Genomic DNA, 27,685 nt, shown 5'->3' with positions numbered 1-27,685 from the left:
ATTGCGTTTGCCACTCGCCACTCGCTGTAACTGCCTGTTGTCCTGATGTCCACCGAACCGAATGTGTTCTGTTCCGAATGCGGGTTTTCTTATCGTCGCGAGCAGCTTTGCCAGCTAACTCGATCACTTCGGCGGCCGAAACTATATAACGCCGGCTAGGTGGACTGGTGCACTGGTACTAACGCGCTCGGCCTAGCTACACCCTTGCGGGGAACTCCAGATCAACACGGTTCGAGCGGGATTTTGCCTTTCCCTTCACTTTTCCTCCTTTACCATGTCCAGACATGGCTGCTTGGGTTGGTTTGTTGATGTGTTGTGATGCGAACCGATATGGTGTACGGTTTGAATGAGAATGATCGTTACGGAAGGAAGGAAGGTCTTGTATTATAGAGACTTTAAACTTTTGCAGTTCATTCGTCTCTAGCCTTGAGAAAGGCCCTTTGAAAACTCTACTCTACTTTTACTCCAGCGCTACCACCTCCACCCTCTTGCCTTGAGAAAGGCACTCGATCCCTCGCCGTCCAGCAACGATGTTGTCCAGTCGGTATTCACACAAAGAATGATCGTTACGGCAGCGGAGCGGGGATTTTTAAGCTGACTGGCTGGCTCGAGAATTACGCATGTGTGAGACTGCGACCAATGTTTCGTTCATTTTTTTCTTTTTCCTTTCCAATCGTGCTTCATTCTATTTCGCTGCTGCTCTGGTTGCCCGTTTTGGTCGATACGATTTGAGGAGCACAAAATGGACCAATCAAAAATGGGCACATAGGGCATTTTGACAATGCTTGATATTTCACAATTATTCAATTATTTATCTCATGAAAAATGAAATGTTATTCGTTATGATAGATGCGTAGATATATTTCCTATCAATTGATACAAAAACCTTTGCGATCTATTGAGAAATGCTCGAGTTATAAGCGTTCCAAATCTTGCATTTTTTCCTACTTGTTCAGTGTCTAGATTTCCATTTCACCCCCTATATCTTCCGGTTAGACGTAGTCCTACGTCAATAAATAAAAAAATAAAGACGTAGTTCTACGTCAAAAGTGCGCCAAAAAAGCAGAAAAATCACCCGTTCTTTCGCAAACAGCGCCCTCTCCATTTCGCACATTATGTTATGTAAGCACATCCTCAAACCGCTAGTGCATCTAGTACTTCATTTTCCACCACCTCGAGTAAAGTACAAGTTATGCCGGTTGTTACTGCCGGCATGTAACGGTCAGCGAGAAAACGTAAACAAAACGGGTTGCGCGCCTCCGTTCGTTTGTGGGGCTTCACTAACACACAGCCGGATACCTCTGTCAGTAACCATCATCGTCATAATCACACGTTGTCATCGAAAGAAGTTCACACGACGATCACTCCGCAGGCAGGAAATATATGTGGCTCCTTGCCTCACCGAGAGAAGAGAACGACCGGACCGTTCAGTCTTGAGCTCAACTTTAAACGTGTCGGTCATGGAAACCGCTACTCGCTGAAAGCTTTTTGTAGGTCGCGAAACAAGTTTTGAAAACCGTTTCGTTGCATATTTATACGCACTCTCAATAGTGCTGCGCCAATCGGTGATGGAGTCGAGAGATAGAAACTGTGTGGACTTGTGATGAATTGCAGTGGAGTTGCATGCTGAAATGATCATACGCACGATTCTAATTGCCAACAGAAAAAATCTCTACATTTGTTCGAGCTTTTTTTTTTTTGATTCCTGTATATTGAACGCGAAGGTTCAATAGCCAGCATCATCATTACTGGAGAAGAGTGCTGCGGCAGTGGTGAAAGAGAAAATAAGAACGCAAAGAGAGAGCGAGAGATCGCAACGGTTTATCAAGCACATCGTAAAGGCGATAGAGCGAGAAGGCGCGATAAGTTTTCGATTGCTCGGTGTTTCGCGATCGCGGTGAAACCGAGGATCAAATCTTGGCGTGTTCATTTACGGAGTCCGTCACTGTGTTAGAGTAAAGGAGTTTTCGCGAGAGAAACAAGTGCTCACTTATTTATAACTAACAGCGATTGTACGTACGTGTGTGTGTGGTGGGTGAGCATTTGTGTTGAGTCGGGTGTTCATGATCTTGGAATGTCGAACTGTTGCTGTTTCGACCACTCGCACTCCGCTGACGTTTGTGTTATGTTCAATGATTTAAGTGCGTTGATTGAAGTTTCTTCTTTCGTGTTCTGCTTAGCGGGCTTAGATGCTGCTCGCTCCCATTGCGTTGGCCAGCGGCTTTGTACACACTGATCGGATTTTGCATTGAATTTTATGTTTTGCTAGAGTGTATGTGTGTTTCATAACAAATTGTTTATTTTATTTTGGAGTGCCAAATGGAGGTTGTAACAATAAGTTTTGCGCGTTAGCATAAATTGCATAAATGGTGATCGTGGTTCGTCATGTCAGTCCAACTTGACATACGATAAATCTGTTTTATTTGTTTCTTTTAACAATTTATGTTACATTCAGTTCTAACATAGAGTTGCAATAACTGTTTTGACGAACATATATAGAACCTATAGAAGCAATATCGATTTCTCATGAATATCGAAAAGTTGATAAAGCGTAGGTCCTCTGTTGTTCTCAATCAGTTCGAATAATCTTTTCAGTATGCTTTTAACCAAGCTGCGGCGTGTTGAAATTTGTATCTAATTTCACGCAGATAAAACTCTTCAGCACTTCCATACTGCTTGTTATCTGCATATACTTTGCGTACGATTAATCCCCACACTCGAATTCTGGAATGGGTTTTGATCTGATGGACAAGTCAGTTCAGAATTGAATCCCCTGTTCAATAAATTATGTTCTGGTCATTTGGCTTTTTTGAACTCATACGATATCTTCTGGAATGGATATCCGTTTCTCACGATGCATTCGGTGGCTGACTATTCATTCGTGATGATGGAAAACTAATCGACACCAGCCTCTTTTGGAGGAACCCTCCCCAAACCAACTTCGACTTTCAAAATAGTGAGTCGAAAAATGAATAGCCAGAAGCAGGGCTCGGCAAAGGTATATTCAATTGAAAATTGCCAATGGACTATGAAGCCATCAACCTTCGCCATCAATTGGAAATGTCTTTTTGTTTCTCTGTCAACATAAATAAAAAATCTTTCGGGCGCTTCCGTTGATATCTGCTTTTCCCTCGTCCGTGTTCATTTCAGTTTTTGCCGTGAAATGCACTTCACGGCATATTGAAATGACCTCCCTCTCAGACTGAATTTCTTTGGTCCTGTCTCATTTAGAAATGGTAGATGAGTTCACGGTAGGTAAAAATTAATGGTGGAACCACTTTTTACATCAGAAATCAAGTTTTCGTTTCACTTCATATGGACGTTAAAACAAGATATACACTCGGGCAACGAAGTACATGTTGAGGTGGAGTAGTAGTCGAATTCAATGAAGAGGCAGATTTATATTCATTCGCCAAGCCATTGCTTCAACTAAAAATGAATCGACGATCGTTAAGAGTGAAAATAACCTATGAAAGAGTCATGTCTGGCAGCGAATGCGTTTATTGTGATTCAATAACAAGAGAGAGGAAAACGTTCATGGAAATGTACCTGCTTGAAACGAAGCGACTGAGGGGAACGTTAATTTTCATTTTTCGTCTTCGAAAATGGTGGACCCCGGTCAGAAGTACACATCTAACTTCAACTTCAAAATCATTTGCTGTCGTTCCTCCTGTCGTTTTCTATTGAGTCTATTGGGTTGCAATCAGGTGAACGGGCTGACCATGCAAGAATATCAATTTTGGAAGACATTTATGTAATCTCCGGTTCACCTTGTTGAATATAAACCCAAATTTAACTTTCCCTCAAAGCCCGTTTTCTGTCCCCTTCCTGTAAAATGCAGTTTCCACCATAGAGATTTCGTGTCAAAAAATGGATCTTCTTCGATTTCATTTTTTCAGGATTTTTCATGATTTCTGTGTCACGAAACGGAACTTCCTGTTTCCTTTGACTGATGAATACTCATTTTCTTCTTGGATAGCACTAACGTTCCCTGTGGAACTTTTGCCTTCTCAACGTAAGTATTACTTGCGTCATTTTTGTTAGTAGTACTTAGTTGAGATTTCTATGCAGAATAACACGCCTTGAATGTATCCTGGAGTGGCACGCTCTAGAATACGCATGACCTCAGTGCAAGTCAGAAGAAATTTCTTTGATGAAAAATCCTCCGACCAGAACGGGAATCGAACCCGTTCTTCTTCTTATCTTCTTATATGGCACTAACGTTCCTAGAGGAACTCCGCCGTCTCAACGTAGTATTACTTGCGTCATTTTCATTAGTACTTAGTTGAGATTTCTATGCCAAATAACACGCCTTGAATGCATTCTGAGTGGCAAGCTCTAGAATACGCGTGACCACAGTGCAAGTCAGAGGAAATTTCTTTGAAGAAAAATTTCCCCGACCAGAACGGGAATCGAACCCGAACCCCCGGCATGTTAGGTTTGACGCTCTATTTTCGACATAGTTTCAGCAAAGACTATCAATGTTATTACAGAGCTGTCAAAGCTGCCAGTGAAGACTGTCCTGAGTCAAATTGCATCACGAGAAAAAAGATTTGGCAAAATTCACCCATTCAACCGATCATCTTCAAATTTTCAGGGAATTTGTTTTATTCAACTTCCCTTCCATATCCAAATGCACGAACCTTCCTCTTCACACTACTCATAAGATCTTGCACAACTTTTCGACCGTTTTTCTTGTGCGGAAACCCATGTTTTCTTCATATGTTTCCTTCGATTTCATTTCCTTCGGATGCTTACGAGGTGTCTCCTTCATTATCGCCCAGTACTTTTCAACTGGCCGCAGTTCCGGTGTGTTCGGGGGCTTGAGATGTTTTGGCACGAAATTAACGTGCTTGTACCACACAAAAACATCTTTCGAGTAATGGCACGAGGCTAAATCCGGTCAGAAGATCGTAGGTTCTTGGTGTTGCTTCACAAGTTTAAGTAAAAGCTTTTGGAGGCATTCCTTAAGGTAGACCTGCCCATCGATCGTACCGGTAGTCACGAATGGTGTGTCCCGCTTTCCACACGAGCAATTTGCTTGCCAAACCATGTATTTTCAGCAAACTTCGACATCTTCTGTACGTCCTCAGGAACACAAACTCATGATGAGCAGTAAAAAACTGGAACCCCGGAAACTGCTGGAAGTCTAATTTGACATACGTCTCGTCATCCAGAACGAGACATTGTGGTTTTGTCAGAGTTTTCGTGAATGTGATTTTGCCACCGTATTCTGCCGTTCATTGCAATTCGGTGACTTGGATTTTGTACGTGTTTTTTTTACATTTTTCACTAAAGTTCTATTTAGATTTAGTTTTTCGTCACATCTCTGAAAGAACTATTCGGATTTCTCTCAAAAGCTTGAGTTATGCGCTTGTGATCCTTTACACTATACGGAAATCCATTTTGGTCACTTTTTTCCTCCCGATCGATGGTCAAGCGTTCGTTGTACCAGTTTAAAACATGAATTTCTGTAGTTTGTACCATTCCCAGCTTCCTGCTGATGGGCGATGAGTGAGATCAGGATTTTTGATCAAGTATTCATTAGAACTACGCGTGTAGTACTAAATTCTGCGGGCTCCTCAATATTCCTTTACGAAAAAGCATGCATACAGAGAAGAGACAAAGACAAGGCGATAAAGTCTCGGACTTCCTGAATTTGAAGGAGAAACTTAATCTATAGGAACCTTCCAGTGTGTATGTAGGTCCAGCTGACCGAGCTGACACAATCCAGCGGCGAGCGCTTCGGTTGAACATGTTCGTCCATAAGCGAAATGAAACCATCACCCAATAGTGAAATACTTTCACTATTGGGTGATTGGGTGATTGGGTTTTTTCATCAGCAAACAAAAACATACCACCTTGGCATTTCACTGAACTCTAATATTGTTCTCTTGCAGTTTAGATGACACAGTGATTTTTCAAGTGATTCTGTTTTTTTTGCTCTATCAGTGTTACTATTCAAAGTGAAATTGTTCTGAAGAAAAACAAGTGTATATTATTGTCTGTGTACGTTTGTGTACGGGTGTTGGGAATCGCCGGGAGAGTGCTGGTTCGAGACGATTGTGAGGAGGCACGGTTCCTCGGAGGAAAGTGAGACGCACACAGAAAGTGCAAGAGGATTTAATTGTTTTTCGGACGAAACCGTGTATCCGGAACCACTACAACTCTGGATTACGAATACGGAGACGATTTTAAAGGTTAGTAGTGTTTATTGACGAATTTACGTTGGATTTACAACCAGATGGCGCAGCGAGTAAAATGAGGATGTTTTGTTTTTTTGGCATGAAATTCGTTCAAAATTTCTAGAAAAATCAGAATTTATCTTCAAATTTCCCGGTTTCATGTATTCTTTCCACGCTGAAAAGGTTATAAAATCATCATTTTACAATGTGCTATGTATATTACGAGGAATGGCTTGTTATAAGTATTGTGACTTTAATTTTTTTCAACTAAGTAAACGATGAATAAGGTGTTTTGCGCTAAAAATACTGCAAATCCTTCTCGTATCGGCCCCTACATAATCAATGATATCAGCCAATTTGATATGATATCGATTTCATCGCAATTATCCATAGTATCAATAATCGGTATGCATTATCAAACTTAAAATTTTCGAAGATTATCTATGACTTTGGTCAAATCGCGTGTTGAAACCATCGTAAATATACAAAACTCCAACTTTCTTACCATATACTGACGACATTCAATGGCTGAAATGAATCTAAATTGAAATAAAATGAATAATCACCACCGCATCTTGCTTTTCAGTGCGTAAAATAAACAAACACCCTCACTTTTTTGGATCTGAACTCTAATGTAGATGTCGCATGAGCTGATTCAGCTTTGCGTGAATTCGTCAATTTAGTTGTAAGGGTGCTCATACACTGTTTGACCGAAGCCAAATATTTGACTCTTTTTGACAGATAAAATTTGGTCAACGTGTACTGATCAAATATATTCTACACAAAACACGACAAGCAAATATTCAATTATTGGATGCCTAAAATATTTTTTCAGTCTGTTCTTCGAACCTGTCGGTACATGGTTAGGTTACCTTGGATATTTCAGTTGATTTTTTTCCATGTTCGGTGTTTGATATTTTTATTTTTTTTTATCCCTTTTGTTTATTCTAGGCTCATTAGCATTTCAGCTGTAACAGAGCCGAATTTTTTAATTGTGTACATGTCACATGTTTATCATATCTATAATAATTAGCACATTACACAGTTGCCATTTTCGGCGTTAGAGTATTCCCTTCTATACCATTGCATATGGTACACATTCACACAGTAGCCATTTAGGCGTAAGAGTTTTCTATCTGTTCTTCCATTATCCAGTTAGACCCGGACAGCGGAGACAGTTGTTGATCATTGTTGAGTTATTTATAGAACAGCAGCCCAATGTTTCTTGCAGAGCAGAGCAGTTGTATGGATGAATCGATCTTATTTCGACCGTGGATCGATCTCCATCGCTGATGATTGTTGCGTGGACATAGTTATTCTGTAACAACACAAAGATGGTCAATGAGGGCCCTGAGTTTCGAACTCACGATCGATCGCTTACTAAGCGAACGCGCAACCAATGTGACTACGGAGACCCCCCTTGTTTGATATTGTTTACTACTGTTTAAAATTGAAGAGTGGCAAACAAAATAGTGTTCGTACAAATATAAAATCAAACCTTATCTGTCAAAAAATATCAAATATTTTACCTCCGGGCAAACAGTGTACGGCCACCTTAAGTTTTATGATTAACCCTCCTATACTCACGCACTGGTCTGTGAGACCGAGGAATCAACAATTCGTTTATTTCTCAGAAAACATCAATTCGTCAGTGTCATCGTTTAGCGTATTGCATTGTTTGGTACGAAAGGGACGTATGTCACTTTTTTACTACTTTCGGTCTGAGACACCCTCGCGAGTGACTTCTGACATAGGACTATGTCTTTGATTTGGATATAGGGGGGTAACTCTACGAAAAATGAAAAATGTAACGATTCATTAAGAGTTTTAAAACGCATATTACTCAAAATCGTTATTGCGACATATGTTGTGTTGTATACCATTAGACAGGAAATTTATCCAGCAACTTTTTGCTTGAAACACGAACAGAGAATATTGTAAAAAAAATACACAATTTGACGATTAAAATGGGTATGTTTTTTAAATTGCACTAACCACCCGTTTTCCTCCTGACGCAAAGAGTTTTTTTGCCTACACTCGAGCGTTAGTTCACAATGTTTATCGATGCGTATTATGAATTATTCTCCATTTGCCGGTAATAGTCATTTACCAGTTGTTTTATTGTGTGTTGTCCAACCAATTCGTGCTCAATTCGCGTTTTTATCGTGTGGGTCTTGGTTCCAAGATATCATAATATCGAGCATTTTGTTTGGTAATGTAAAAAATGCAATTAAAGAATTTAACTGGCTGCTGATTAAGAGGTTCGAAAGGGTATACGATTCCATGAGAGAGGGGGGAGGAGTGTCGAACCACCATTAAAACATGTCGTGCCTTCTAAAACCTCCACTTGCCTAATTTGGTTCCGTTTGCTCGATTGCTTATCGAGTTATGCAACCCCCATTCCCGTTATGGAAGGGGGAGGAACATTTATACCAAATTTTGTTCCATTTGCTTGATGAATTCTTGCGACATGCAGAAATTTGTGTTTCATTGGTATGACAGCCCCCCTTAGAGAGCGGGGAGGGGTCTCAAACTTTCATAACAACATTCCCCGGCTCCAAAAACTCTTACATACAAATGTGCACGTTGATCGGTTCAGTAATTTCCGAGTCCATAAGAATCAGAAAGACAGACAAAAATCCGTTTATATATATAGATGTAACTTTTAAAATAATGACATCATAATCGTTTTTATTATAAATGTCTATTCATTTTGATTACAAGAAATAAATATTCACTCGATTAATCGAATACTGAATGACAATTATTCGAATGAATCGAATATTTAATATTTAATGGCCCCACGATTAATCGATAATCGAATAAACGAAAAATTTAGAAATTTAGAAATTTCCATTTATTTGTTTTTTACTTGACAACATGCTATTTGTTAACTGTTTTTGTTTTGATTTAATTAATTAATAATGAAGGAAACATTTAATGCTTATTATTTGACCGAAAAGAACGTGCCTTTTAGAGATGGGCAAACCGTTCATGAACTGATCAAAAGAACGTGTTGTGACCGTTCTCAAACCAGTATCAGAGAAAGCGATAACAACCGCAGGAATAGCAGCAGAAATCCACCGGCAGTAGGACAGCAACGGGAATCAACCAGCTGTAGGACCAGCAACAGCAATCAACCAGCAGCAGGAACAGCAATCCGAGACCACGTGTCGGAATGATCTTCGACAGGAAACTTGTGACCCGGGCGGAGTGACGGACTTGAGGAAATAGTGTCTTAACACCTTGGATAGTCAACTCGAACTGAACATTTATTTCTAAACACAAAGTACATTTAACAATTTTATGGCACACAAGACAACAATAATTTTATAGCGAATTGCTCCTGTGGTGGGTTCAGCAGATGTACCGACACGAGTTTCACAAACTGTGTGACAGAACATCGCCGCCACCTTGAAAATATCATTTTCAAAAACATTGAAGCTAATAACAATAACAAAAAAAAATATACATTGATCTGAACTACATAACATAAACTACAGTACATTTTTAATTAGCTAACATATAACAGTTGTCTAGGTTTGTGATTGACTCTCCTGCTCAGGTAACAAGCAGATTCTAGTAATCGGACGTTTCATGATGCCTTTGCTCGTTCGCAACGTTACGACGCGTGTTTGTTTATCCTTGCCAGAATGAAGTGCAACTATTCTGGCCAGTGGCCACTTCACCGGCATCTGCAGTTCGTCGACCAAAACCACGAGTCGGCCTGGTTGGATGTCCGTGTTGGGATTGCAGCATTTTGTATCACGCTGCATCTCCTGCAGATATTCGGTCCTCCAACAGTGCCAAAACTGCTGGTAGATTCTCTGGAGGCTCTGGTAGTGGTCCAGTCGATTGAGCGGGATCTGACGTAAATCTGGTTCGGGAATTGAGTTCATCGTGCTTCCGATGAGAAAGTGGGCTGGTGTTATCGCTGCGATGTCGTTTGGGTCCTCGCTTAAAGGAACGAAAGGACGCGAGTTCATGCTCGCTTCGATTTGAGTGAGGATTGTTGTTAGGTGTTCAAAGGAAAGTCTCGAATTTTCTAGCTGCCGATACAGCTGTCGTTTCGCCACTTTCACTGCCGCCTCCCACAGTCCTCCGAAATGTGGTGCCTTTGGTGGGCTGAAGTGCCAGTTGATTTCCTCGCTTGTTTCTGAGGATCTGATTAACTCCCTCTCGTTCTCATTTCTCAGCATCCGATACACTTCTCCAAGTTCGTTGGCTGCTCCCTCAAAGTTTTTGCCGTTATCGGAATAAATGTTCGACGGTCGGCCACGGCGAGCGATGAAGCGACGTAGAGCACATAGGAAAGCTTGCGTCGACAGGTCACTGGCCAACTCAAGGTGGACAGCTTTCGTGCAGAAACAAACGAAGACGCAGATGTATGCCTTTGTGGGTGCGGCACGCTTGTGGGCTGGTTTGATGTATACTGGCCCTGCATAGTCGATCCCGCATATTGAGAAGGGTCGACTTGCAGTGATTCTGTGTACTGGAAGTTGTCCTATTTGTTGGCTCATCGGGACAGGATTAGCTCGAATGCATTGATAGCAGCTACGTAGCACGCTGCGTACTAATCTTCGACCGTTCAATGGCCAGAATTTAGATCTCATGGCCGCGAGTGTTAATCGGCCGCCACCGTGAATTAGCGATAGGTGATAATGTTTGGCGATTAGAATAGATAGAGGGTGAAAGTTTGGTAGTAGGGCTTGGTGTTTGCTAATGAAAGGCTGGTCAGATAGCTTCAATCTCCCCCCTACCCGAATGGTTCCCCTAGGGTCAAGAAACGGAATCAACAATCGTATTGACGAACGTTTTGCTACCATTTTGTGAACTTTTAGTTGGTGAATTTCTTCCGTGAAACTATCAGCTTGAGCGAGTTGTATCAGTTTTTCTTCAGCAGCATCTGTGTTGTTGCGAGTTAGTGAGATACTAGGTCTTGAATCATCGGTGTGGCGGGGTTGTGTGCGAGCTTTAGAACGAACATTTTCAATAAAACGCAGAACGAAAGCAATCGTGTGTTTCAGTTTACGATACGAAGAAAATTTGACGATAATAGGATTTACTCGAGGGCTTGATATCGTTGTGGTTCTAATAGTGTGCGTCAGAACCTTTCTTCTCTCTTTTCCATCGTGTGGATAATCCGTGCGTTTAGTGATTGGCCATTCTGCTTCCGTATTTGAAAGCCATGCGGGACCATGTTTCCATTTTACACTGGTTACGAAATCGTTGACATTCATTCCACGTGACAATAAATCAGCCGGATTGTCTTTACCAGCGACATGATTCCAATATGCTCCGTGAGTTAGGGTTTGTATATCCGCCACTCTGTTGGCGACAAATGTTTTCCAAGTGCCTGGCGTCGAACACAGCCACTGGAGGGTGACGGTAGAGTCGGACCAAAAGTAAGATCTTGTGATAGGAATTTGGAGTGCAGCGATAATGTGGTTATGGAGTTTGGCAGCAACACCAGCTGCACAAAGTTCTAAACGTGGGAGTGTAATTTGTTTCAACGGTGCCACGCGTGCTTTGGAGGCGATTAGTTGAACACGAATATTCCCACTTTGGTCTTGTGATCTGGCGTAAGTACACGCACCATAAGCTCTTTCGGAAGCGTCCGAGAATGTGTGCAATTGCACAGTACTATTTGGAAGAAACGTATAGCGGTCAACGTGGTATGCAGAAATACTAGGAAGTTGCTCAATGTACGCCCTCCATTCGGCCTCGATTGTATCTGGAACATTGTCGTCCCACGAGCATGGTAGCAACCACAATTGTTGCATCAACATTTTTCCTCGAATGATCACAGGCGATAGCAATCCTAACGGATCGAAAAGTTGGCAAATGTCAGAAAGAATTGAGCGTTTCGTAGGAGATCCTTTTCGATGCTGAATTTTGGAATCGAAACGAAAGAAATCTGACTCGGGTTCCCAGGAAATACCAAGCGCTTTGATGGTTTCATGTTCATTAAATTTGATAGCCGATTGAGTTCCAATTTTATCGGCCGACAGACCTTCTAGCACGTCTAGTTTATTAGACGCCCATTTACGTAACGAGAAACCGCCTTTGGCTAATAGATCTGTTAATTCATTTCTTAATTCGATTGCTTCTGCCACGGATTGGGCACCTCCTATGAAGTCGTCCATATAGAAGGACTTTCGCAGAGCCAGAGCTCCAATTGGATGGGACTCGCCTTCGTCCACAGCCAGTTGCTCCAGCGTACGCGTTGCTAGGAAGGATGATGGACTTAACCCGTAAGTAACGGTCTGAAGTTCATAGCATTCTACTGGATCCGTTGGTTTGAAGCGCCACACGATTCTCTGGAGGGTAGTGTCGTCGTGGTGGAGTAGAATCTGGCGGTACATTTTGGCGATATCCGCCACCACTGCAACTGGATATGTCCGAAACCGAAGGATGATTGTCAGAAGATCGTCCTGAATTACAGGACCCACCAACAGTGTTTCGTTGAGTGAGAAACCGGTGCTGGTTTTGGCGGAAGCATCGAACACTACACGTAATTTAGTAGTCGTGCTTTCTTCCTTTGTAACAGGATGATGCGGGAGGTAATTTGTCTTCGAATATTGCTCGTCATCGTATCGAATACATCGCATGTGTTCGAGAGAGAGATATTCTGACATAAATTCATTATATCCTTCCTTAAGTTCAGGATTTTTCAGTAGCCTACGCTCGAGAAGTTCATAACGATGCAGTGCCATAGTTTTTGACTGTCCCAACAGTTCATCGAAATTATGTTTGCGTGGTAAACGAACCATATAGCGTCCATCAGATTGACGGGATACAGTGGAGGAGTAAAATTGCTCACATTGCTTCTCTTCTTGTGAATAGTTGATGCGATCCGACAGCTCTTCCATTTTCCAAAAACGCTCTATACTTTCTTCCAGGGTAACTAACGAAATTGCAGTAATACTACAGCGAGATTTCTGCCCACTCGGATGAACTGGGCTGAACTTCCCCGATACTAGCCATCCGAACACACTGTCTATCAACGTTGGCAGATGTTTACCCAAATGTATTCGTCTGGTTGTGTTGAAGAACGAGAAAAAGTGTTCGATGCCCATCAGCAAATCTATTTCACCGGTTTTGTTGAATTCCGGGTCAGCCAAGAAAACATCACGGGGTAGCTTCCAATCACGAGTTGATACATTGCAGACTGGAAGCTCCGCGACTATCTTATGGAGGATCAAGAACTCTGCGTTGACTTCAAATTTTTCCCTTCTAGAACGAATTATAGTACTTATGGATTCTCGGGATTGTTGGGAGTGTTTTCCAATTCCTTGGACGAGAATATTTGTTCTCTTCCGCTTCAATCGCAGAATTTGCGCCATTCGTTCCGTCATCAAATTTGGTTGAGACGCGCTATCTAACAGGGCTCGCGCAAGGTGTTCCTTTCCGTAGCGATCTGTAATTTTCACAACCGCGGTTAGCATGAAAACGTTTTTCTGGGGTTGATTAGGATATTCGTTCATTATCGACTCGGTAGAAGTGGCAACGGTGAAGACGGCGGATGAAGGACCTTCATCTGGGGGTGTAACACTTACGTTTGATGAAACCCGGGTGGCTTGCGCGGATGCGGGAGCAGTTGATTCGTAGTGGGAATGACCGTCATTGTCAACATACCCTGGATGGAGGAGCGAATGGTGACGTTTCTTGCAGGTTTTGCAACTGTACTTCGATGGGCAATTCCTAGCAAAATGTCCACTTCGAAAGCAGTTCATGCATAGTCGTTTTAGCGTGACAAGGTTTATCCTTTCTGTCGGAGGAAGCCTTTCAAATTTGAAACATTTGAACAATGGATGGCGTTGCTCACACGCGTAACACCTAGTGGAGGTATCCACAGCAGATCTGGTAGATGGTCTAGGATTGGAAGACCTTCGAGCTGTTGAAACATTTGTGGTCGTGACGTAAGAAGTTGGTGAGTGGGTGTGATTCACGGAGATGGAATCCAAAACGCGGATACGGCGCTGTAAAAACTCAACGAGAGCGTTGTACGTAGGCTCCTCAATAGTGGACGCATAGTCTTCCCAAGCTTTCAGAGATTCGTCCGGTAGTCGAATACACAGTAAATGTTCCAAGATTGTGCTCCAGGAATCCACTGGTTCACCAATTTGTCTCAATATCTTTGAATGCCGTTCGAAGTCATCGACAATTCCGTGTAAGGACGCTGAAGTTTCTTTCTTGACACGTGGAACTTCCAGCATTGCTTGCAAATGCCGTTTTTTCAACAGGTACTCGTTAGCATACCTATTGACTAAAGCTTGCCAGGCTAACGGGTAATTCACAGCACTAATTCCGATTGATTCTATGAGTTGCCCTGCCTCACCTTTCACTGCTGCGCGGAGGTAGTGAAATTTTTGTATATCCGGTACGTCCGAATTGGAGTGGATTAGCGCCAAAAACGTATCGTGGAACGCTAACCACTGTTTAAAATCTCCGTCAAACTCTGGTAAAGCGACAGTTGGAAGCTTAAGACCCTTTAGACTAGAGGAAACCATAGCATGCGGAGTTTGAGGGATGTTTTCATTGGGAAGAAAAGGAGAGAGCTTAGAGAGAAGACCAGCCTTTATTCGAAAGTATTTGTTTTCATAGGAGGTACGGTGACATGCGTTTTGATTCATACCTTCTCCACTCGTTACTCCACATTCCAAACCAGCCTGAACGCTTTCTAATTCACGCCAAATCGTATCTAAATTTTCCAGTCGTACTTGTAGCATAATCCTGTCCCTGTTGTCATCGAAACTTTCCAAAAATTGTTCCGCACGATCCAGCGAAGCCATAAGCGTAGTCCGTCGTACCGTCAATTGGTGTAGCCTCTGCTCGTGCTCCATTTTTCGATGATCGTTGTGTTGATCCAATCGAAGCGAAAACGTCAATGATTAGAGCGTCCGGATTCTTTTCAAATGCAATGTAATGCCTTGTATGATTATGTTCGTCCAAAACGTCGAAAATTCCGGTCGTCCTTCACTATTCAGGCTTTGTACGACCGATGTATTGTTCGGAAACAATGGCGTATTATTCTGCAGCAATGGCGTATTGTTCGATAACAATTGTGTATTATTCAGCAACAATGGCGTATTGTCTGACCACAATAGCTCACAGTTGGGAAGTCGAGTCTCAAAACCTGCTCTGGAATCCGTGATCGTTGGCGAGAATCCTGGTCACGGCACCATTTGTTGTGACCGTTCTCAAACCAGTATCAGAGAAAGCGATAACAACCGCAGGAATAGCAGCAGAAATCCACCGGCAGTAGGACAGCAACGGGAATCAACCAGCTGTAGGACCAGCAACAGCAATCAACCAGCAGCAGGAACAGCAATCCGAGACCACGTGTCGGAATGATCTTCGACAGGAAACTTGTGACCCGGGCGGAGTGACGGACTTGAGGAAATAGTGTCTTAACACCTTGGATAGTCAACTCGAACTGAACATTTATTTCTAAACACAAAGTACATTTAACAATTTTATGGCACACAAGACAACAATAATTTTATAGCGAATTGCTCCTGTGGTGGGTTCAGCAGATGTACCGACACGAGTTTCACAAACTGTGTGACAGAACAGAACGAGTTCACCCAAAAGAGTGAACGAACTGCCGTTCTTTTTTGCTGGGCAATAGTTCATATGAACTGTATACCCAGTTTAGAACGAACTGTGTACGGTGAATGATGAACTGATAATACAGTTCAGAACGAACTGAACGCTGGCAAAATGTAATCCTTTATTCGCTTCATGAACACATGCAGTTTCTCCCAGTTTCGTATTCGCAAATAAAGAGCTGAATATCCGTTTCATCACTATTATAGATGAATAATTCAATATGAATAAGGTAATTTTCATTCACAATGTTTATATTAGAAATGTTCTAATTTCAACCGAAAATCAATCACCATATTTGCTTCATGCACACAAGCGGTTTCCCTCAACTTCGTAGTCGCGAATGCTCACATGAGTTAAGTACTATGAAGATCGAATAATAACAAAAGTATCTAGCGTGGGAGAGGTACACCGTGAAGAGGGAGAGAGAACTTATCGCCGATTTGAATCGCTCGATGGTTTGCAGAACAGACAATCTTGCTGTTTTTTTTTCCAATGCACATACACACATACACACACGTACTTTCACTCAAAGTCAGTGTGTGCAAATCTCGCGGGAAGCTGAACTGTGAAGGAACTCTACATTGTTGTTTTCGCAACTATCGTGTTTGATTTTTGCAATGCCACTCTTTGAACAGATTTTTTTTTTGCATATCGTGAGTGCATTTTCCGATGGACCATGTCTTTCAAGATCAATTTGTGTTTTCTGTACGAGAAAATGTGCAGCTTTGTGGTTGTCCTAGCCCGCGGGGCTTTGCGGGTAAGCGAAAGATCGTAGACTCAGTAACAACACGGGGTTGTTTTACATTGCTGCGACTCATGACGTCCGTTGGAATTTTCTTCTCGGGAAAGTGATATACAGATGCTGACGGTTGCCACCCACATAACCGAAGTGTGACCTACGGGAAGAGTTCGTCTTCGGCGGCATCGTCGAAATTCTTCGTTAAGTTTCACTCATCTCTCTCTCGTCTTGATGTCTCGAGCGAAAATTAACGAAGAATTACATAATGGGCGCGGGGTCGGTGAGCTGCTTGTCCCCGCGATGAAGCGGCATGGTGTAGTCATGTGTGAGTATTGGTGTGAGAACTGGAAACTGGAAACGACAGCGGGACTTGAAACGGAGTAACCAAACTGGTTCCTTCCGTTCGCTTAAAGTGGGCCACTCATTGTGCCAGAGAAGCTGCTGCCGTGTGTTGTTCGCTGGACTTACACGAACACACCTTGATTGTGCAGAATTCAGTTGATGCGAATTCCTTCTTTTAGTGTGTTTATTCGGGAGTTTCGACAATTTTAGTGGCGTTTTCATTCTAGGTGGGATGAAAAGACAATAAAACCATCCAATCGTATCTTCCGCTGTGAACACTTACCTTGCTTCAAATGCATTGACCGCATTACAAATCTGGAAGACGCTTAAGAAACTAGTAGGCGTTTGGATTGCATCCACGCTTCAACGCACTTGTGTAGTAGCGGAGATTTTACGCACATCTTCGTCACCGGAATCAATCCAGCAATCTTATAATTTACAACCAGAAAAGGTGGTTCAACCAGCAATAGCAGCAGCCCTCTTTGTTTGCTTTCTCCTTGCTGCTTGGTTGATCGGTTAACCGAAGATGATGGGAGCGGCTTTTTGAGTCCATGCGATCCAATCGTCGTAATGTTTTTTTTGCGTTACTATAAATATTTTTCCTGAAGCGATGACAAAGTTTGAAAAGCGAAAGAAACAAATTAAAAACTTAGTAAACAACATTTTATAAATCTTCCAGATAGTGTTTGTCAATAACCTAATAGGGCTTATTATTAAATTGTTAAATTATTTTCTCTATGTTATATCTCTATAATTGAAATCTACAAATCTCCGTGTTAGCTCAACAAACCTTGAACTTGACTCAGACGTGAACTGATGTGTTCGCCGAAACGTGACGCCCGCCGTGACCGAAAGGGAGGAAGACATTCGAGACGACACTTTCTGGCTGGTGAGGACATCACAATCTTCCCTACCGCTCAGGTCTCATTCAGAAAACTGTCTAGTGTAGGTAGTGAATGGCAAAAAAGAGAAAATATACCGCAATAGTAAGTGGTAGCTATCGAATTCCGAAATCACCAGAGTGAATCGGGCGTTCCTCGCAGCCGTTGCATCTCTCACCCGGTTTGCGATGCAGTTCCCAATATGCAATTCATTTCTCCTTCCCTCCGGCCGTTTTGTCCACACTGAGCATAAAACAAACATTTCTATTTCCGCAGCTGAACTACCTCGCTTCTTTCTCTCCACCAAGTGATGTTGCTATCATGGTCGGTCTTCTGGTGGATCGCAAGTTTCACTTCCTCGCTCTTCGGCTCTCAATAGTCGTCATTTTCAGAGGCTTTTTGATTGAACACTGGTTCAATTAAACACTTGTTTTTCTTCCTCCCGCTTTTGGTTGTAGAAATCCTAACAATGCTCAGTGTTTTACAACCCCAAGTACAAGAACCCGATTGTTAGTTTAATTTGCCTCGTAATCTGATATACAATCTATCATCGTTCACCGAGGTGTTTAGCTAATCCAGATATTACAAGGTAATTTTTCTTGAATTTAGTTTTAAACTTTTATGTTTGACAGCTCACGCGTGATTCGTGGCACATGTCCGAGTGAAAAAGGGCTTCGTTTTAATTTTAACTTTGTCATGGAAACTCGTACACCCGACCAATATTTTGCGAATCACTGAGTTATATTATTATAATTCATGGTCTGTGAAAAAGGCGATTTTTACAATAAAACGGCGGAGCTCTTTTCCGATTGAATGGATACTTAACACGTTGAGCCCTGACCAGGGTTACCATATCTACAGAATAATCTGTATTCATACTTTTTTTTCAGACTTTTTGGAACCAAGAACCTGTTACAGATTTTTTTGGTTTTCATACAGATTTACAGAATTTTCAAAATAACGATCCAATATTAGTTATGGCTTGATCTCAAACATATTTTCCCCCAACCCACCAATTTTATCCATACAGCATTCGAATCAGTCTGAATGAGAGTCATTTTTGCATTCATATGTAGCGTTTAGTACTGCTTCCTCATGTTCAATCTATCTGTTTGAATATACAGAACAATGCTTTTTACCTCTACACAGTGCCGCAATATTCACATGGTGTTTCATATTAATCCTTCACTGGATGACAACTTTTGAGTACCGTTGTCTATTATTCATAGTAGCACCGTTTTGGTTCGTGAAAAAGTTCACAAGACATTAAAATTCATTTAGAAGAAGTGTTATTGTTGCATTATTATAGTATTGGTATACTTCTTTACTGTGGTTGACTGATAGCAGCCAAATGACCGCAGAGGGTTTATGCAGATTTCGATACAGATTTGCTGAGAAAAAACTCATATAAAAAGATTTTTTGAGACCGAGGACACAGATTTTATTATGGTAACCCTGGCCCCGATCGAGCTTGGGGACAGGCACTGAACTTTACGACTGGATCACGCCGGTCCCTGCGGATGGATAGTGGACTTTTCTAAAAATCATTCACTAACTTTGTTGCTGTCGTTCCCATTGTCGACACTCTCCATATGAGAAGTCCGATGAGACCCGTGCGAAAAAGACGGGAGAATGAATGTCAGTCTCAGGGATTGACATCGATGACTTTTTGGACTTTTTTTTGTCACAAATGCCTGCATTGAATCTGGTCGACATGTGGTTTCAATAAGACGACTTGCATGCCACACAGCACGCGGAACGATGGACCAATTAGGAGACGAGTTTGGTGAGCAATAGATCCTTCGGTGTGATTCTGTAAATTGACCGTATAGATGATGACCCCTTGAAGATCTTTCTATGTATCGATATGTGGATCAACCAGTAATTATTGAGGTTCGAAAAAAGATGAGAACTGGACATTTCGCACATCACCACATCAATTGTAGTCGCTGCCAGTATTTGCATGGAATTATTTTCAAAACGTAAATAGCAAACACCAACAGGGCTCCGCAAAGTCATATTCAACTGATAATCACATATTCAACAAATAGTTCCCTAATCCCCTGCACTTGATTCGTGTATCGAAAGGGGTAGGTAAGCACACAGATGGGCAGAACAAATGTATGGAAAAATGGGAATGTTTTCAATTTCCATTAATTTTGATCGTTTACGGATTAGGGAATCATGATATATATCATGTCAAACAAATCTTCAATAATTTCCGATTCGATGTTTGAAGCGCCGAAACCATCGTTCACATGTATCTTGCGTTCAAAATCATTAAAATTTTATCGAAAGCATAAGATTCAACTTTTTTTTGAGTTTCAAATGAATACAACTGAAAAACTGAATGTTTTTTTATTTCGTATTAATTTTAATATTTTTTTCACTTCTCACGGTACCTTTTCCATTCGGTTGAATAACCGCTTCTTCATTTAAGCCGTTTGTCATGCTGTTCTTTGGGATCTACTTTTGTCCCTATCAATTAAAGTAGTGACCAAGACTCAATTGACACTCGACGATTTCTCGAGATATTCTCGTTTGTTTGCAGAGAGAAACTGAGAAACAATGGGTTTGACAAAAGTGATTTGTTTGTTTCTTCCATTTTTAAGGTGGGACCAGAATGCCTCGTTGTGCGTCGCATGTCATCAACTGTCATTGCTTGCGTTTTGTACTAAAACATTCGCTTGACGCAATCGGTTAATTTGTAATCACAATCTAACGTTCGCGTCGCTGCTTTACATGTAAACAAAAACAAAGCAAAACGCTCAACAGATTCACTACGCTTCATTGATGTTGCATTATATCGTGCCTGACTCCTACAATATATTTCCACATCACATTGTTGGTAACACAGCGTTTCCTCTAAAGCCCAACCTCATGCAAAATCTTTCGGCTGTTTATGGAAGCTTCAATTATCGGCTTTTCATCGTGTTAGAAGAAATATCGAAAACTTAACTTATCTTGGTTGCACGTTGGAAAATATCGAGAAAGACAATATAATTACTCCCAGAAATTGCTGATAAAGATGTGGAAGTGGTAACGGTGCTCCAGAACTTCATGAATGCAGAGGGTTGTGAAGGTTCTATGAATTTGAGAGAATGGCATTCCCAAGTTTGATTTCTTATGAATTTGCCAGCTACATAAATTCAAATAGGAAGCAATTCTAGTAAGGGGGGTCTCCGTAGCCACATTGGTTGCGCGTTCGCTTAGTAAGCGATCGATCGTGAGTTCAAAACTCAGGACCCTCATTGACCATCTTTGTGTTGTTACAGAATAGCTACGTCCACGCAACAATCATCAGCGATGGAGATCGATCCACGGTCGAAATAAGATCGATTCATCCATACATTTGCTCTGCTCTGCAAGACACATCGGGCTGCTGTTCTATAAATAACTCAACAATGATCAATCAACTGTCTCCGCTGTCCTGGATAATGGAAGAACAGAAAGAAAACTCTTACGCCTAAATGGCTACTGTGTAAATGTGTACCATATGTAATGGTATAGAAGGAATACTGGCGAATGGCAACTGTGTAATGTACTAATTATAGATATGATAACCATGTGACATGTACACGATTAAAATTTGGCTCTGTTACATCTAAAAAATGCTAATGAGCCTAAAATAAATAAATGGGATAAAAAAAAAATCTAGTAAGGCTTCGTATCAACTATCTGATTTACTGCTTACTGGTTATGGAAAAGATAATTAAAAATAAACCAATTAAAACATCAATTTCGTTTTTATTTTATTCTCGCATTCCCTTTGATAATACTTTTAAACATTTGAGGATTCATTCGATCTTATTCAGATAAAAATCGGTGAGGCATCAGTCCAAGAACTCAGCTTCCAGTGGTTTAACAGTCGATATCGGCATCTTCTCTATCGATTCGCAAAGGTATTTTGCGAGGGCATCATGTCTCGTAGGTTCTGCTGCACACATTGTTCTCACTATGAACCGAACGAGAATCAAAAACTTTGTGCTACCGTTTATTTCTTTTCCTTGGAGTTTCGCGTTCACCCCCGGCAACCAGAACAGTATTCAGCGCACAAGATGCTTCGCCGGAACTATCCACATGAGATCCGATCGATTTTTGCTGGCAGTCATACAATATAAAAATTTTGTTGTTTAAGCCGTCGAGTATTACTGTGGTTGTAGTTATAATTTACCTTCTTTTACGGATGTGTTTTAAAAAACTGTGTTGCTAAAAAGTACGACCATGATGGAACTGCAGTCGGTGTTGATCCTGAACTTTAGCTTGTGATAGCGCATTTATTCCGCGAATATATTTCTCGCGGAAGCTCCTCTAGCTTCTTTTCATCACTACCATTCATCCACTACAAAATAAAACCATATAAAAAGAGTCTTAATATTAAAAAAAAAATATTTAGCTGCAACTTGATTCCTTGTTTCAGTGGATTATTATATTAAATAATAATCTGTCCATTTTTTTCCTTTGCGTGGCTGTTTTTATACAGTCGATGTTCCTTCGACCAGAGGCACTCGTTTGTTTCCATTAATTCGATGAAATTTGTTTCAAACTTGATTTTCAACAAATTTTTCAAAGAACGTAGAAAAATCTTATTCTTGTGTCCACGTCATCGATTGAATGTTTTTAAAAACAACACATTGACATATTAAACGCAAGCAGTTTAGAACAAACGTCAACGTTTGGTACAATGATGCTAATGGCGCGACGCATCATTGTGGACGATTATATGGGAACACACATATTCAAATTGAACTGTCAAAGCACAATTGTCGCGACGCGACGTATAACGCGACATTCTGGTCTCACCTTTACACTTCTCGCATTACTGTGAAGGTGTGACGTTAACACATAAGTTAGGTACCCATAACAATGCGTTCCTATCGCCTGCTGTCAAGTTAACAGTTTTTCTGAAAGAGTAACACAACAAATTCGGTTGTTTGACTCAATACGTTCGTTTGACTCAATACATTCATTTCATTCAAATGAGAAGAACTAGCTTCTCGTTTGAGAATGAACCCTTTCGGTTCTCAATTGACAATATTATCATGCAATGCTTTTTTGATGACGAATGGTATTGTGTCATTTCGTCGATTTCTTCGAATTTTTACCGCTGATGGCATAACACTTCTGTTTTCTCTAATACATTTTTCATACTGTTATACCTGGTAAACACCCAATATTTCATAACAAAAAAATAAATACGTTTAAAGGTTTATCACGGTTGCAATACTTTGCCAATTTGTTTCCATATAATCAAATCAATGAAACATCGCACAGCACCATAAAAAATCATAAAATCATTAACATTTTCATAACATTTTATTCCGCCTTTTCCATATGTCTCGGATTTTATTTACATGTTACCCCATTCCAATGATAATTGGATTATTCTTATATCACTCAAAAATGAATTACCATTTGCGCAACGATTGTACTCCATAATTACCCAATTGAAATTCATCGTTAGTTTCTTCGAGCATCAAAATCTGTTTCTCTACTCCTGTCGGTAACGCGTAATCCGTACGCGCGATTCGGCGAAGTTTCAACTGTATGCACTTCGTCACGAATATTCGATACATGATGCAGCGCGCCAATTCGCATGTTTAATGATGTACCCCCCTGGGGCTAGTAAATGTCAAACTTTCCATTCGAGCGACTTTGTTTCTTCCCTCTTCGGGTGTATTATCGTCGCTCGATGAACTTTTTCCTCTTGTGACGAAAAGTGACAACCGTACACACACACACACGTTTAGTGGTTGCATATTAAACTTTCTCCCTCGGAGAGACAGACGGACATATGGCTTCGACTAAACCACCTCCTTCTTCCCGGTCTGACTAGCTCCTCCTCTACATAACCCCATCTGTCGTTCAGTCCCACAGACAAGAACGATCCCCGATGCAAAACCAGCCCCAAAACCGCAAGGAAAGTTGTGCGCCCGAAGCTCCGAGCAGAAACGCGGAAGGGTTGTGTAATCAATCAATGGGGTAATCGGACTCATGATTGCCCACTCACCCTTGTGATGCACCGGGACTGCGTTGAATGAAATGCGGCTACGTTCGATGGTGGAGTTTGATTCGCAGTATTTTAGTGATCTTCCGAGGATCAGCTGAGGATGCTGTTACTCTGTTTACAAACTTTAGCTTCGAATAATCCTATTTTAAAGTTAAGCGAATAATATGAATTTGCCAGCCTTGGTGAATTGGCGCGGAAATTTTTTGTGTTACGCAGCATATTAAGTACATTCACGACGCATGCAATATTAGAAATTGCCACCCAACCCAAGAACAATCATGCTCAATTCGTCATTCTTTTTCAAAAGGAAACTAGGTAGTTGGCCGAAAAACAAAAAAAATACGATATTCTTCTAACACCATGATTTCAGAACCGAAGGAATCACAATGAAATATTTGTATAAAAATAAAACCTATCAAAACGTCGTTCCATAAAATAACACGCTCAAGCTTAATGGCTCTATTTGAGGAATGTCGGCAAGTTAAATTTGAGCATATCAAATATTGCAGTTCCTTGTCAAAATGTGATAGATTGAAATAGATGATGTTCTAAACGCCTCATCTCTCCGTTGGTCCGAAAAGTTCCGTTCCCTGTTGTTCTTTTCTGTTCATATTATATAACTTCAAAGCGGCATTTTCATTCCGCGAGTAGAGTCGTTAAATGAATAAATTGCGTCGTGTGTGGCTTTTGTCGCTCTGTTGTTTTGTTTCCCCTTCTATTTTGTCGCCTATACTTTTCTGCAATGGTGTGAAGCAAGTGCCTACCCGTGGAGGTTAAAATTAAATAAAAAACCTACTCCGAATGACGAGCCGGAATTTATCAAGAATCATGTCACCATCAACCAGTTGGATAGCAACTCCATTGAGTGGGGCTTTGGTACTTTTTGTTTGGTTCGCGATTTTCGACAGCTTGGCAGATTTCCACTTTCCACTTCAATTTGAACATTTCTGCAATCCCGTGAGTCATTTGGTTCCATATATATTTGTGTTGCTCTAGTGTATGTTTTAATCTATGACCGATGTCGAAGAGTGTAATTAATTTCTGTGTATCTGAGTCCTATATTTCGCGCAGTCAATATTATAAGGATTCCGATCGAGGAAGCCCTTTTTCCCGTCCGTTGGATTTCACCGGCGAATGGTAATGGAATTACAAAGTGGAACATACATAATCCAGTGTATCGGAACGAAATGAAAAATGAAGCGGGCTCAAGTTGGGGGAGTTCTATTATTTCAACCTTGGATTCACATTTTGAAAGCCGCCAAGGGCAAAGGGAATTCAAACCACATTTGGTCGGTGTTCAGTCAGACCGGACTAAGTAATATCATTATGATTTCGAGCAAATCAATCTCAAAGACTGTACAAGATATAACAATAGAGTCGATCAACTTTCCAATAACTATAAATTGTTTGAGAAGCATGTACATTGTGCTTCAATATGAGTTACTTTTCGGTGTTCCTTGGAGGATGAAGGGAAGAATCTTCCGATGCGGAGAAATCCAATATTTCATTTGAAATTCCGGTGGTGGTTTGGCTGCCATACAAATGAAACACAAATTTCTGCATTACTCGATAATTAATCAAGCAAATGAAACCAAAATAAGGCATGTGAAGGTTTTAGGGTGCAATGAATGTTTTTACGGTGGTTAGATACTCCTCCCACTCTCTTAGAGGGGGCTGTCATACAAATGAAACACAACTTTCTGAACTACACGAGAATTAATCAAGCAAATGGAACCAAATTAGGCATATTGAGGTTTTAGGATGCAATAAATGTTTCTATGATGGATAGACTAACCACCCCCTCTCTAAGGGGGGGGGGGCTGCCATACAAATGAAACACAAGTTTCTGCATTACTCGAGAATTAATCATGCAAATGAAACCAAATTTGTCATGCGAATGTTTAGGGGACACGATACGTTTCCATGGTGAATAGGTCCTCCCCTCTCCCTCTGCCATACAAATGAAACACTAATTACAGGGGGCATACTAACACAAACTTCTGCATAACTCGAGAACTAATCAAGCACAATTTGGGATGTGAGGGTTTTTGGGTATGAGAAATGTTTCTATGATGGTATGACACTCCTCCCTCCTCTGGAATGGACAGGGGGTCCCATAAAAATATTACACATATTTCAACCAAAAATATTCCAACCAAACATGGCAATTGAAAATTTTCGGAAAACTCTGAAGGGAAAGGGAAAATTCTGAAAATTAAATTCCTATATGTTCTACAATTATATAGTGGCAAGTGCTGTTAGTCCATTTGATGTTTGCGCTAGCGAAATTGATCTTTGTTCGAAAATGGAAATGGATTTTAATGTGGTAAAACGCACTCCTATATCTGCTTCCGTCTATACCAATAAAAAGCTTGAAGGTATTGATAACAAAAAATAAATAAAAAATAAAGTTTGCCGGGTCAGCTAGTTTCATATATAGCGCAAGAGATAAAAGTACTAAGGTCACATGTCTATTTCTGGACCTAATTTGATTGTATATCCCATTCAATACTATTGCAAAAAAATCAATGATTGGATTTACAGGATCAGCATGAAGTTTGATAGCGACTTATCTGGACAAGAGACCACATTCGTTTTTAATAATAACTGTTATAGTTCATCAAGATTCATGAAATGAAGCATCCCACTAGATTCAATTTAGGCTCATTACTTTTTCACGTTAATAACATGTGGAATTTGCCTCTAAAATGTCGCTCACAGTTCTATGCAGAGAATTATTGTCTTGCATATGACGCCAATGATGAATTGAAAGGAAATATGCAATTTGATATGAACTTACTGTTGCAAGGGTTAACTACAAACACGTTTAAGCTGAATGTTGAAAAATCTTGTCATATGCTTACATGCCATAAACCTGGCTGTTTGCAGCATATGTGTGATCTGAAAAAAAATAGAATTTAGATTATGAAATTCTTGATTGTTTGCTACTACTGACTCATTTTTTATTATTTTATTACTTAGTTTAGAGGCGAATGAATTGCAAAGTTTAAAGCCTCTTCAAAACAAAGAAGCTAGCAAGCAACTTAGTCCGGCCTGACTTAACAGCGACCATTCGAAGGGCGTTATAAAATCTAAAGGCTCTGCAAAATAAATGAAATATTATGAAAGATGTTGTCTACTACAAGTGCCGCACAGTTGGTAAAAAAACTGATTCTAAACTGTTATAAACTCAGGAATTCGAAAATTGTTGAAAGTGCTGTCGATGGTCGGTTTTCCAGCGTCTTCTACACTGTGACAAAGAAGTTTAGCCACAACTCGGTTGGATTGCCAATAACCATGGTACGAATGCTGCCATCTGTATGTCAAATGAAAGGGTCATCAATATAGTGCGAAAAGACACTGCTGCATACATTTGCAATTCGTTAACATTTTGTTTGCGAAGATGAACGGACACAGAGAAATTGCTATCGCTGAATACTCTAAAGGCGTCGTGCACAAATTACGTAACGCGATAAGGGGGGGGGGAGGTGGTCGAGGTTGCGTTACTTTCTGTGTATTAGAGGTAGGAAATTGCGTTACGTAGGAGGGGAGGGGGTCCAAAATCCGGACTTTCAGCGTTACGTAATTTGTGCACGACGCCAAAGGTTTTAAACCTGGAGATATCTTTAGACGCCTTAAACACCTCGAAATCTACAGGAGATTTGTTTACTGTACCAAACGAATCCTGTCACCTGGTGATGAACAGGTAATTGTGCGAAAACTACGAAAGAACCCTAGAATAAGCATTCCGAAATTGACTGCCGAATTAGCCGGCACCATCGGAAGACCTGGCAGCGCAGACACCGTCAGGAGAGTAGCATACTGGAACAATCTGAGAGGTAGATGTAGACCCCGAAGGTGAATTTAAAAAAGAACGTCTGGACATTGCTAAGGCGTCGTGCACAAATTACGT

At 40.9% G+C, this 27,685-nt stretch overlaps 2 protein-coding genes across 9 annotated transcripts in view; one reads left to right on the top strand and one right to left on the bottom strand.

Annotated features, from left to right (window-relative positions):
• Nucleotides 1–1,388: 1,388 nt before the first annotated feature.
• Nucleotides 1,389–27,685, top strand: part of LOC129779522 (spectrin beta chain) — a 173,922-nt gene continuing 147,625 nt past the window's right edge. The window contains exons 1-2 of one of the 8 annotated variants that reach the window (XM_055787053.1): nucleotides 1,389–1,494; nucleotides 5,901–6,200. The gene's annotated coding sequence lies outside the window, so the exon portion shown is untranslated. The other 7 variants (XM_055787046.1, XM_055787054.1, XM_055787050.1 and 4 more) reach the window with 7 other exon arrangements.
• LOC129774304 (uncharacterized) lies at nucleotides 9,722–15,031 on the bottom strand. The gene has a single exon (XM_055778021.1). It carries the CDS (start codon nucleotides 15,029–15,031, stop codon nucleotides 9,722–9,724), a length of 5,310 nt encoding a protein of 1,769 aa, XP_055633996.1.

The sequence above is a fragment of the Toxorhynchites rutilus genome, chromosome 3 (assembly GCF_029784135.1).
Source record: "Toxorhynchites rutilus septentrionalis strain SRP chromosome 3, ASM2978413v1, whole genome shotgun sequence".
Lineage (NCBI taxonomy): Eukaryota > Metazoa > Arthropoda > Insecta > Diptera > Culicidae > Toxorhynchites > Toxorhynchites rutilus.
The sequence above is the reverse complement of the archived record's forward strand: the minus strand, read 5'-3'. Positions and strand labels throughout refer to the sequence as shown.

What these genes read in the sequence shown, in the direction of transcription:
- LOC129774304 (XM_055778021.1), bottom strand. Translation starts at nt 15,031, where the DNA reads ATGGAGCACGAGCAGAGGCTACACCAATTGACGGTACGACGGACTACG.